The sequence below is a fragment of the Papaver somniferum genome, chromosome 6 (genome assembly GCF_003573695.1).
Source record: "Papaver somniferum cultivar HN1 chromosome 6, ASM357369v1, whole genome shotgun sequence".
NCBI lineage: Eukaryota > Viridiplantae > Streptophyta > Magnoliopsida > Ranunculales > Papaveraceae > Papaver > Papaver somniferum.
Genome location: NC_039363.1, coordinates 62,066,564 through 62,079,967, shown reverse-complemented (window position 1 = coordinate 62,079,967; position 13,404 = coordinate 62,066,564). Strand labels below are relative to the sequence as shown.

The window sequence follows — 13,404 nt, the reverse complement described above, 5'->3', positions numbered from 1 at the left end:
AAGGAAACAAGAGACAATGAACAGATATGCAAACACTCGTACTTGCATGTTTATTCTTCTTGTCTACTTGAAGGAAACAAGAGACAATGAACAGATGATGGATTCCTTCTCTTTGGTCTCTACTAGACCATCTCTTCTTTGCAACTAATTCATTTGTTTGCTTCTTTTTTATTTGAAGCATGGTGCAGAGAATTTTGTATCAGGCCGGATTATTAGCTTAAAAATGAAGTCAAATTAACACTCTTGAAAGTAGTGCGATAACTATCCAAATTTTAGAACAGTTATTTAAGGCAGACTATTTTGCATCATTTCTTTCCTACGTAGTCTTTAAAATGAAATAGAAATGTAACCAAATAATGTAGAAGAAAAAAAACGTGCAAAAACTTCAACTATATGCATCATCTAAACAAATAAATCTACGAACTAGCCTGAATCATCTCTATAAACAATAAAAAAAAAATCTATCAAAACTCAAAATAGCTCAGCAGAATATAAATTCAGAGCTGAGTGTAGAAAATAAGGATCTATTCCATCTTAATGTATACCGACGATGAAGCTGATGGAAAAGTAGTCACCTTCTCACAGAACATATTAAACCGGCTCAGATCATCACCCAAGACTTCTGAAGAACTGTGAAGGGATACTACTTCCAAGACCACTGTATTCTTCAGCAATATCTCTACAAACTTTAGTTCATTGATGCTACCAATTACGCCCTGAAGTTCAAGAAATCGGAGGTGACTCAGCATGCCTGGCGTAAAAAACTCTTCTTCCGGACAGTCTAGCACACTTGCGGAGTCAGACATAACCTTGACAATAACCAGAAATAAGAGTTTATATATGCAGTTTAATTGATAAAGAAATTGTTTAACAAGATTTATAATTATGGAAATATCAAGTGATTGATAGTTACCTCGTCACAAAGTGGAAAAGATGGGGGCTCGACGAAGCATTTCTGGATAATGAGCAGAGTGAAAGTTAGAAGCATTACATTATCTAGAAAGCTCAGGATGTTAACAGATCCTTTCAATACAAAATCAAATAAAAAAAGGTAACAACAAGGAAATTCAGTAAGAACCTTGGTTATTTCAACGGAAAGGGATTCAGCATTAGGAGATTTCTTGAGCAAGGATATTACTACAGCAAAGCAGTCCTTTGAAAGCCATGTCTGCAACTTCAAACTTCGTGGATTTATGAATACAGGAAGCTGAATGTCTGATAAGTCAGGAACTCCTGAGAGTACCTACGAACAGAGAAGCAAATAACAGCTATTTAATTGATCTAGGCGATGCTAGAACCATGCATTACATCCCTTTGGCGGGAGCAGGTGACTGTGTTCCGTCTTGACCCACTATATAGACGGCTCCAATAGCATATTATTTTAAAAAGAATGAAATATACAGTACTGTATATTGGTATTAAAGAATGGTAAGAGTCTGTTACATAAAGCATCATAAAAATCTCAAATACAATAACCTATATGAATTGCGAAACTGACAAAGTGGTCCAGTTCTAAACTAAAGCTTGAGCCTAAATTTTCCGCCCAAGACTGGTTCCACCAAGGCTTCGTGAAGGTTGATGACACCATTTGAACCGAAAGGGTAGCAGAAGCAAATTCAGACCAATAGAACCAACTGTTAATGAGGTAGGTGTGGTCCTAAAAAAACGGGGTTGAGGTAAAAAAGTTTTATAATGGCAGTGTAGCCTTAAAGTGGATCACGTTTATTGTTCCCAACGGACTCTTGCATGAATTAAAAAAAAAATAATCCGAATCAGCAGGACTCATTCCCTATTGTAACTGAGGGAATTCAGATATCCCAATCAATCTGAATTTGCGCCTTTACCAGTAAAAGAAGGGATGTTCTGGGAGTATTTAATAAAACCACAAACGTGGCAAAGAAATCAACAATTGATGGATCATACTTCATAAAAAAGTAATGCGTTGGACTTTCGAAATGACTCGATCAAACCACATTTAGCAATATAAGATCTCGTTAATTGGGAGACTTATCTTCTGCCCACATGTTACCACTTATGTTTTACTTGTATCTTGATTGAGATGAGGACAAACATTTTATATTTTTAAGCAGTTTAACATATGAAATTATCATGCACGATAAGAAAGGAACCAACCGTACCTCAAGGAACCAAGGAGACAATGCTAAGTTCTTCGCACTGTGAAGAGCTCTAAGCAGCTTTGTTGTATTCTGAGCAAACGATTTTTTCAACACTTCAGAAAACTCCAAAAACGTTTTAAGCAGATCCTCAGTATCTTCTTTTACTTCCATGTTAGTATCCACAGGTGGTAGTTCCTCACCATCTTCATTTACTACAATGTCAACATGCGCAGGTGGCAGTTCCCCGCCATCTTCATTTACTACTAAGTCTACGATGTTAACATCCGCAGGTGGCAGTTCCTCGCCATCTTCATTTACAACTATGTTAACTTCCACAGGTGGCAGTTCATCACCATCTTCATTTACAACTATGTTAACATCCTCAAGTGGCAGTTCCTCACCATCTCCGTTTACTACCATGTTAACATCCTCAGGTGGCAGTTCACCATCTTCATTTACTACCATGTTAATATCTGCAGGCGGAAGTTCTTCAGCGTCTTCTTTCACTACCATGTTAATATCCGCAATGACTAGAGAAGTAAGATTTTCTAAACAATAGTCATATGACAAACAAGATTTGCAGCTTAACGATTTTAGATTTGGAGCATCTAATTTTACAATCTTAACCTCATTACCTAATGGTAGAGAGGGATTATTGTCTAATTCAAAATGCTTAAGTGTGACAGATGAAATACTGATATTCAAACGACTGTCTTTAATAACCAACGACTCTAAAGCTGGGCAGCTTGAAAAGAGCTTATCAGCAGGATTTTCATCATCAATAGAAACTGATTCAAGCTTTAAGAATTTAAGACAAGGTAAACTAATCGAACTAGGAAGAACTAAACTCGAGCACTCATAGCGACCAATTTTCAACTCTAACTTCGACAGTGATTTACAATTGAATAGAGACAAAGGTAACTTAACTGCAAGATCCTTCTCAGCACTAATATCCATAGATACTTCTTCGACACCTCTTGTTAGGGAAGCAAAAATCCATGAATTAACACTGCGAGCGGTTGCTTTATCGCAACCAATATCACTGAAAACAAGATTCAACCTCTGTACTTCACAACTATCACGAAGGACAAATACCCTATCGACAAAATCCAAGAACCCAGAATGTTCCATAGTATGCAAACTAGAATCGAAGTTCAAAACTGGAACAGATGCCCAGATATACCTCCATACTTTAGCTAAAACGCAAGTTCTAACTACACGTCATATCAAGGAAAGACAAGATACGGTGAATTAGTTTTTGGGGCAAAATGCTGATTCTATCTTCAGCTGGTGAATTTCTAGGCTCTTCCATGATCTGTATTCCAGGAAAACAAATCTAAAAAGGTGTTTAAAGTTGCATATAAGGGTTAAAAATGAAAGGGGTTTTAGTAGTTACCCTATAAACCCTTACTGAAGATCGAGAAAATGCGAGATAGGAGAGAGAGGGACCTGAGATGATGAGCTAAGCCTGGAGTTGTTGATGGCGGTGACGGAGATCAGAACTGAAGCGAGGATTCTAAAAACCTCGGGGAGGAGATTTTAGGTCTAGGTTTCTGAAATGAGAACCCCTAGATTTTGGTAGGTAGTTTTTCTTCGCGGGTTATTGTTTACGTTACCGAGCGCATTCTGGATACTGTATCTGGAAAGAGGTTGGTAACCATGTCCAAACCGAAATGGAAGAATCAAGGAAAATCCAAAGAGCCTGGGTCTGTGGGCATAATGAATTCTCCCCTTGATTGCCCAACCACACATGAGGGAAATACAAGTATCTTGATTGCGCTGCTTTTGTTATCGCGTAAGCTGGGGTTGGAGGCGTTTTTTCTACGGGAAATTAGGTTAAGACTTGAGACCCAAAAGATATACAGAAAAAACTCCATATATAGATACTTCATATATTAATAAATTTTATATATTAATAAAAAATCATAATCCAAATCGGGGCCAGTTATAAATAGTAATAACCTTCATATTTTAATTTTAATGTTAATAAATTTTTCTAATCCCGAAATTTACCTCCATATGTTAATATAATTGTCATTATTGGTCCGCGAGTTATAACCCCAAAGGTGTCACTATCCATCCACAAAAAACCAATGAAAATAAAAGTAACACAAAAACCCCCAAAAAACAAAAGTAACACAAAAACCCCAAATTTTAATATTGGTTTCTCAAATTTTATTTTGGTTTCATCATAAAATTTGATGAAACCAACATTGAAATTTGGGGTTTTTGTATCCATTTTGTTTACGATGGAGTTTTAATGGATCCCAACATTTGAGTGGGGTTTTTGTACCGCAAGTTTGGTCACCTTGGGTTTTTATGACTAGTTTTGTTATTATCGGAAACTTATATAGATCTTGTTACATTGAAATTTAATAAGAAATAAAATACTTCTCTATAGTTGTTTGAGAAAATGATATGGCATCTTTTGATTTGCGGATGCGTAAGACCTCATTCAACGACGGAATCAGGATTTTATGTTTGGGGGTGCTATTTTCTTTTCATGACCTCTCAGTTTCGTTCATCCCAATTGTAGTGAAAAAAATGCAGTCTAGTAACTAAAGTGAGCAAGTCCGCAACACGTTTCCTTTCCTTTTTGTTGTTGTTGTTCTTCTTCTCGGGGGATTTTATTAACCTGATGAAACTGGAACAAAAAGATTCATATCCTCTAATATTATACTACACTTGCAATAAAACTTGGAGGACATTCATACTAAGTTTGTGGAATGTTATGAAATCTAGCATGCTTAGCGAACCTATCTGTCGGCTTGTTTATTTTCCTACTAATACATTTGCATATCCAGAATGATTTCCCAGTTTAGTTTCAATGTCTTGTATCATGGTATGATTCTCCCATGCATCATGATGAATTCCTCCATTAACTGCCTTGGTTACCAAGTCCGTATCCATTTCAAAACTTGCAAACGTTTCCTTTCCTTTAAAACACAAAATTCCGAGTCAAAACTCTGTTCACCTTATATAGCTAATAGTTTTTCTAGAATTACGTTTACTATATGTATGAGAGCGCAGGGACGGATACAAGCCATAATTTTTGTGTTTCAAAAGTCATAATCCTGATCTGTTTTGGCGGCCGAAGGTCGCCCAATTTTTTTCGGGTTTTGTATGTTAATTTTGGCTCGCGACAATACTATAGAATACTTTATATTTGTTGCACATAATCCTACTGAGCTACGACATTTTTTTTTTGCTCGATTTACAACATTTTTTATGGTCATAGTGAATTTTAATATTTACAATTATTTAAAACAATGAAATTAGTTCATAGATAATAGGAAAAATGTATTTTTGGGACAACCAATTGCATTGGGTAAGAACAAAATAACTCTACATTCTCATATTATAAGTTGGTTAAATCTAAAACAAGATCATCATCTTCAAATATTTTTAAGGAAACAAAGACAACAAAAACAAGATCAAGGACATCAATTTTTTCATCAACTACAGCCACTGTTACCAAGACTCTCAAGCCGATTCAGTATGATTCGATCTGATTCAGACCGCTAAAGACCGATTTTGATGACCTCTGTTACATTAGACACTGCTACTTAGACTTAGGGAGATACTTCTACTTAGACTTAGGGAGATACTGTTACTTTGAAAACATATCATGTTACTTGATTGTACATGATCTTGAGAACTTTGGGTTGGTTTTAATCTGGTCACTGCTTAACACAGTCACACAAACTGGATTTGTAACAAAATCAATTTGGTCCTTTGTTGAGGCTTTGTCCTCTTGGAAATCTGAAATGGTAGTTATGTTTGTAGGGTTAGAATTATTCAAGAATTGAGGGGATATGATGGAACTGATTAATGTATGATGAACTTGAAAAGTCACAATTATAATGTTTCTGATTCGCAAAATCGGTGTTATGAATATACTGAATGAGGTTTGCCTCTTTTCCAAAAAAATAAAAATAAAATAAGGGACGCATATATATATATATATATATATATATATATATATATATATATCATGGGAAACATGTAATAATAGACGGCTGTGATTTGAGAACGTGTTCTTGCTTTTCTCTCATGTTAAAAATACACTATGTAAAAAGTCGTTGGATATTCATCGAGATGACATCAGGTTTAGAAACTATTGGGCTATCCAGATTTCTACCTGGGATATTTCATTTTTACTAAGAAATTACTATGGCGCGGACAAGGTTTTGCTGTTTTTTTTCCTGGGTGGGGCGGGGGGGGGGGGGGGGGGGGGGGGGGGGGGGGGGCTACCGCCTGTGTAAGCCACCCTCCACCTCCGTCACTGACCTCATTACTATGGACATCTTCTTGTTGAATCCAAAACATTTCTAACTTGTCGAACATGTTTAAAGCTTCTTGGCATGACACTGTTGGTATTTTCATACTACATCATCATGATTATCTCCTTTTGCTTCTTCTTGTCTAATTTCATCGATGATTTTTCTTTGGTTAAAGTATATACGACTTGGTGCTCATTTGGATGATTAAGGAAGACATCCATATCCATTATCATTTACATACTTTGAATTAGTAAAAAAATCATTTCCTTTGGTATATCTTCATATAGTAATAAACTCTATATATTAATAATTTTGTGGAGTCTCAAGGTTATTAATATATGGATTTTTTACTGTATTATTCTGGTTGTTAGGCCCAAAATTTTCAGTTTTCATGACACCCAAAATTATTCGCTACATAATTCGTTATGCATCTTATTTTTTTCAGGGGTATAATTGGCAAGGAGACTTAAATATAACATATCTAAAAAATCGCCTTAGAATTTTACAAATTTCATCTCGTTGGAAAGATTTTAAAGTGATCTACACAACGAGTACAAACAACAGTATCAAATTTTTGTTTTTCACGAAAAAATCAGAGGTGATCCTCATTTTAGGCATAAATTCGAAAACCGACTATTCGCTATCCAGCCTCCAAAAAAGATGCATGACACAATATGCATACACCACAAAATATGCATAACACTTTATGCAACCATATTTTTGTTCATGCATCTATTGTTTTGGTTATGCAGCCACTAAAACATTGTACATGCATGAATCCAACATAAAAAACAGACGCATAACGGATTATTCAACCATTTTCCCAACTGCATAACATGTTATTCATCTATAACAAGTTATGTAGCCATTGGTTTGGTTGATTTTAGTGGGTACAAAAAATGCATTATGCATCCATATTTTCGGAGGCATATCAGGTTATGCATCAATTTTCTCGATGCATAAAAGATTATGCAACAATTTTCAATTTCACAACTAATAAAAAAGATGTAGGATAATGGGTTATGCATCCATTTTCTCGACTGCATAACAGGTTATGCAAACATTTTCTCGACTCCATGACAGGTTATGCAGTCATAACAAGATCATCTTCTTCTTCTTCTTCATTGTTCTTCTTCGTTTTCTTCTCCTTGAGCTCCTCTTGGACATACAACATCATATTTTTGTTACTTACCATCTTCCCCGTAACTCAAGCCACAAATTCAGGATATCAGACATACATTCATACACCCACCAGGACCATTACCTTTCTTCAAACCTAAACTTAATTTCTCATAAACCTTAGTTCTCCAAATAATAATTACAGTATCAAACAAATAGGGTTTATTCTCAATAACCTCGGGAAAACCAAATATGTCATGGATTAAAGTTGTTGTTTTCGTACAATGTTGCATCCCTACAACAATCAGATACACAAATGGATAGAAATGGTGTTAAACACCTCTAAAAAAGCGGGGGGTCTAACAACCACACCCAATATTTCATTCAGCAATTTGTATGGACTAACTCTAATATAATTCCAAGAGAAAACTCAATCAAGGAAAGATATCAAAGAGTTACATATCTTTCTCAAATCAATCATCAAATCAATGAAATCCGTGAACTGATTGGCATGAGAATAACTTGAAAGGTACCAAAGACCAATGTTCAAGTGTCAATCAATTTACATCAACAACCAAAGGTTGGATTTACCAATTGATTGAAATATGCACCACCTGTGATATTTCAATTATATAAACAAATATAATACGGAAAAGAAAAAAAGATTACACAGAATCTAGAAGTTTTGTTAACGAGGAAACCGCATATGCAGAAAACCCCCGGGACCTAGTCCAGTTTTGAACACCACACTGTATTAAGCCATTATAAACACTAGCCTACTACAAGTTAACTTCGGAATGGAATGTAGTTGATCCCTAACCAATCTCACACTGGTCACGGTTCAGTCGTGTTCACAAAGAATGAGACGAAGAGCTTTGTGATTACTTTTTATATCTTACCTATCAGAGATAAATCTCAAGCAAATATTAGAGAAGATGATACTCAATTGATGTGTTTTCAAAGTTGTTGTAGTGATAAGATTCGTTCAAGACTTAGCAGATTTTAGACTTAATTTTAAATAAAAAATATAGGAAACTTAAATAAAAGTGATATGAAAAATATGGAGAAGGCTGGGGATATGGATTCCACTAATTACCAATATCAAAGTGATTTATATTTTCTAATTATAATTATGCAAATCCTTCATTCAAGTTGATTCTTAATATTGCAAAAGTTGATCTATTAGAAATAACAATTGTAAATCGAAAGTATGGGACATCAAAACCCTAGGCTAGCACATCAATTGAAATAACAATTGTTTAACAAAAACCATTTTATTTATTTATTTATCAAGGAAAATAATCATATAATAATTGCATAAATTAAATAAAATAGAGATTACCACATTTCATTGGCGAAATAGCTTCCTTCGTCGCCCCAGAGGATGGGTTTAGCTCATCATTGTATAAACTTGCTCAAAATATTGATTCATGCTCAAGATTTGTTTACAAAGATGAAATGGAGAGAAAATAATGAAAATCGAGTGTTTGCAACGTTTATAATTGTTGCAAAACACTGTTACAAAGAACGATAAAAAGGAATTGTTGTTGTTGTATCTCTGCGACCCTCGTGTGGTTGTCGTTGTCACTGTTGAAAAACGACTGCCTCTGGTGGTCTTTTGTTCTTCGTGTTCTTCAGCAGCAGCATAAATGGTGGTTCTCTGGTGCGATTTTGTTCTCTTCTGTTGTTGCTCTCCGCCTCTCCCAAACTCTCCGTCTTTTATTCTGCAACACCAGAACCCTTTATATATCCAGTAGCACCAAAAAATCTCACTATAACTCAAGATAATTCTCTCTTAACTCGGCCTTGATGAAAAATATTCTGGGAATATTTTCTTCCCTGATTTAGCTTCTCATGCTGTTTCCCCACGCCAAATTACTCTTAACGCATCCAGTCATTTCCCAGAAGTGTTCCAACATGCAGCAGCCACGCGAAAATCTCTTGGTCACTCAATCAGGACTCGGAATGGAAAACCAACCTGTGATGCTCTGATTTCATATCTTGGGTTATCTAGCCAAATTTGATCGAAACAAACACCCATAACAACTTTGTTCTAACAAATCACATCTACCAATGAAGTTTCAGCGATTGAATCGCACAAAAACTCCTCCAAAATCCGATCGAAATTCTGCCAATGAAGTGAATATTTTTCCCGCCATTTTTTATTTTTGAAATGTTGAAGATGAAGTGCCCCTATCCTTTTCTGGGGTGCGAATAACAGATGGGTGCTGAGGAAAAATTTGGGTGCTGAGGATGAATTTGGGCTACGCATAACCTTGGGTGTCCCTTAGCCAAATCTGGGGTCAGTATAGCAAATGTCTTACAGGGGTCCAAATAGCACTTTTTGAGCAACTTTTTCCACACAAGTGTATTTCTCCAAAAACACTTACACAAACATAAAAACACCATAATAAGTACAAAATCAAGCACTAGCAATAGAGACACTAAGGACAATTCAGACACAAGAATGTGTCTATCAAATACCACCAAATTTATTATTTGCTAGTCCTCGAGCAAATCTAATCTAGAAAATAAAAATGACTACACTTAGCACGTGCAACATGTCGTTAAACCACTAGGTGGCCCTAGTGGCGGAGTGTTGTCTCCGGAGGGTTTACCAGAGGTGTACCCACAAAACCTTTACTCCAGACCCTAGCTATCTACGCAGAACCTTGGAAAGCACTAAAGAATCTCCTTGGTTGGTATACTCTCATTGACTACAGGAGGAAGTACCCTGATGCGAAATTCCAATTACTGTACACGAGTTTGCACTCAGCATACTAAAATTCATATATAAGTGACAGAGCTCTACTCAGATAGTTTCTGTACATCATAACCGAAGTCAACCAATCACATGGAAAGATTAAGAAGATGAATAAAGAGATGGTTAAAAGTGAAAGATGTTTCCCATATTTGTCTGAAGGCCTCTGCCAAGGTGAACCTATCCTAATGGACTGAGATACCGGTCTGACTAATATCAACACAACTAGCATATACAAGGGGACCAGTGGTCGATAAACCTAACTCTAGGTCAACACAACTGGCATATACAAGGGCACAAGTGGTCGACTTTATTGAATTTATTCTGGTTGGTCTAATGGTCTGGTCTCATTTTTTTTTTTGGTATCTCAATCACTCTATTCCACCCTAGCAAAGGTAACAACTTGAATCGTGTGCCCCACCAAATTACTTAAAAAAATAAAAACATAAGGATTAGGATTCAACGAGATATAACGAAACTACCATGTTTTTTTTTTAATTCTAATACCTGAGCTCTGTGCTTTTATGAATAGACTATTTAGATGTTTCCATCTAATCATATTGGTTCCTCAACTCCTACAACCAAGATGTTCTCATCCACTTAGATTGGTTAGTGCCAACCTTAATAAGCATAAATTTCTAGGCTCTGGAGTTTATTTATTGCAACTAAAAGCTAATAAAAAGTTTCTTCCCCACCCCCAAACTTAAATCTATCGTTGTACTCAATGTTTCTAATGAAAGAGCAATACCAAAAAGTAAAGTAACATGAGGAATTAGTAAAGAGAGAAGTTGGAAAGATAGTACCTGGGTGAAGAGAGAAATCAAAAACTAATATACAACATACAATCGCCTCGATGGTCAATCAAGGGTAAACAAGGTCCTCCAGAGAGACCTCCTCAATATCACCTGTAGGAAAGGGCTCTAAAAAGGGTTTCAATCTCTGACCGTTAACCTTCGAAGAACTACTACCATCCGGTGTCTCGATCTCAACAGCTCCATGAGGAAAGATAGTGCGAACAATAAAAGGACCCGTCCACCGAGAACGTAACTTCCCTGGGAAAAGATGCAAGCGTGTATCATACAGAAGAACTTTTTGACCTGGAGAAAATGACTTTCTTAAGATATTTCTATCATGCACAAGTTTCATTTTGTTCTTATACTCCTTAGCACTATCGTATGCATCTCTACGAATCTCTTCCAACTCATTGAGCTGGAGTTTCCTATGGGCTCCTGCCTTGTCAAGTGAAAAATTTAGCTGCTTAATATCCCAATAAGCTTTATGTTCTAACTCAACAGGTAAGTGACATGCCTTGCCATACATAAGTCGAGAAGGTGACATTCTAATGGGGGTCTTAAACGCAGTACAGTAATCCCATAAGACATCAGTAATCCTAGACGACCAGTCTTTCCGATTAGGATTAACTGTTTTCTCTAATATACGTTTTATATCCTTATTGGAAACTTCTGCCTGACCACTAGTCTGTGGATGATACGGGGTATCTATCTTATGCGTAATACCATATTTCTTTATCAAAAGCCTAAAAGGTCCATTACAAAAGTGCGACCCTCCATCACTAATTATAGCTCGCGGTGTACCAAAACGTGTAAGTATATTATTTTTCAAGAACTCAATCACAACCCTATGATCATTGGTTTTACACGCTGCCGCCTCAATCCACTTAGAGACATAGTCTACAACGACAAGGATGTATAAGTTATCAAAAGAATTAGGAAAGGGACCCATAAATTCAATACCCCACACGTCAAAGACCTCAACAACTAAAATATGGTTCAATGGCATCATGTTCCTACGGGAAATGGTTCCTAATTTCTGGCAACGTTCACAAGTGACACAGTAACTGTGGGAGTCTCTAAACAACGAAGGCCAATAGAATCCACACTGCAATATCTTAGTAGCAGTTTTTTTAGCACTAAAGTGACCCCCACAAGCATGATCATGACAAAAGGAAATAATACTGGACTGGTCACTCTCAGGTATACATCTCCTAATAATCTGGTCTGGACAATACTTAAACAATTAAGGATCATCCCAAAAGAAGTGCTTAACCTCAGCTAAAATCCTAGAACGATCTTGTTTACCCCAATGCTGGGGCATTCGACCAGTAAAAAGATAGTTCACTATATTCGCATACCAAGGTAATTGGGTAACAAAGAACAATTGTTCATCAGGAAAGCTATCCCTTATAGGAATGGAATCATCAGGGGAACTAACAACTAGCCTAGACAAGTGGTCTGCTACAACATTTTCGGCACCCTTTTTGTCTCCAATGTCTGTAGAAAACTCTTGTAACAAAAGGATCCACCTAATCAATCTAGGTTTTGTATCCTTCTTAGACAAAAGATATTTCAAAGCAGTATGATCAATATATATGATGATCTTAGAACCTAAGAGATAGGGTCTAAACTTGTCTAAGGCAAATACAATGGATAACAGTTCCTTCTCGGTAGTGGTATAGTTCAAATGGACATCATTCAGAGTTTTGATAGCATAGTAAATCACATGAAGTAATTTGTTTTCTCGCTGACCTAGCACAACACCAATAGAATAATCTGAAGCATCACACATGATCTCAAAGGGTAGGTTCCAGTTGGGTGCCTGGACTATGGGGGCGGTAGTGAGTAAATTCTTAAGCTTCTCAAAAGCCTCTAAACAAGCATCATCAAAGACAAACTTAACATCTTTTGCAAGCAAATTGCAAAGAGGTCTAGAAATTAGGCTAAAATCCTTAATTAATCGACGATAAAAACCTGCATGCCTAAAAATGATCTAATATCTCTTACGGTTTTTGGGACCTGTAAAGTCTTAATAAGGTCAACTTTGGCTTTATCTACCTCTATACCCTTAGAAGATACGATATGCCCTAAAAAAATTCCTGAACGAACCATGAAGTGACATTTCTCCCAATTAAGCACTAAATTCTTTTCCTTACACCTAGTCAATACTAGTGACAAATGATGCAAGAACTCATCGAAAGACGAACCAAACACTGAAAAATCATCCATAAAGACCTCTAAGAACCTTTCTACCATGTCATAAAATATGCTCATCATGCAACGGTGAAAAGTCGCAGGGGCATTATAAAGCCCGAAAGGCATGCGTCTAT

General features: G+C 36.3%; 1 protein-coding gene across 2 annotated transcripts; it reads right to left on the bottom strand.

The window, feature by feature from the left end:
- Positions 1–284: 284 nt before the first annotated feature.
- LOC113287752 lies at positions 285–3,813 on the bottom strand. Of its 2 annotated transcripts, none has more exons than XM_026536581.1 (5): positions 3,514–3,813; positions 2,139–3,432; positions 1,079–1,243; positions 914–955; positions 285–809 (listed from the first exon to the last, which is right to left on the bottom strand). In XM_026536581.1, the coding sequence occupies exons 2-5, from the start codon at positions 3,246–3,248 to the stop codon at positions 525–527; spliced, it is 1,602 nt and encodes a 533-aa protein (XP_026392366.1). In that variant the 5' UTR covers positions 3,249–3,432; positions 3,514–3,813; the 3' UTR covers positions 285–524. The 2 variants fall into 2 exon arrangements, with proteins under 2 accessions (XP_026392366.1, XP_026392367.1); XM_026536582.1 differs by having other exon boundaries at positions 3,567–3,813.
- Between the last annotated feature and the right edge of the window lie 9,591 nt (positions 3,814–13,404).

Coding starts and splice junctions, on each gene's coding strand:
- LOC113287752 (XM_026536581.1), bottom strand. CDS start 3,248: ATGGAACATTCTGGGTTCTTGGATTTTGTCGATAGGGTATTTGTCCTT. Junction 1,244..2,138: donor TGTCTCCTTGGTTCCTTGAG/GTACGGTTGGTT, acceptor CTCTGTTCGTAG/GTACTCTCAGGAGTTCCTGA. Junction 810..913: donor CTTTTCCACTTTGTGACGAG/GTAACTATCAAT, acceptor GTTATTGTCAAG/GTTATGTCTGACTCCGCAAG.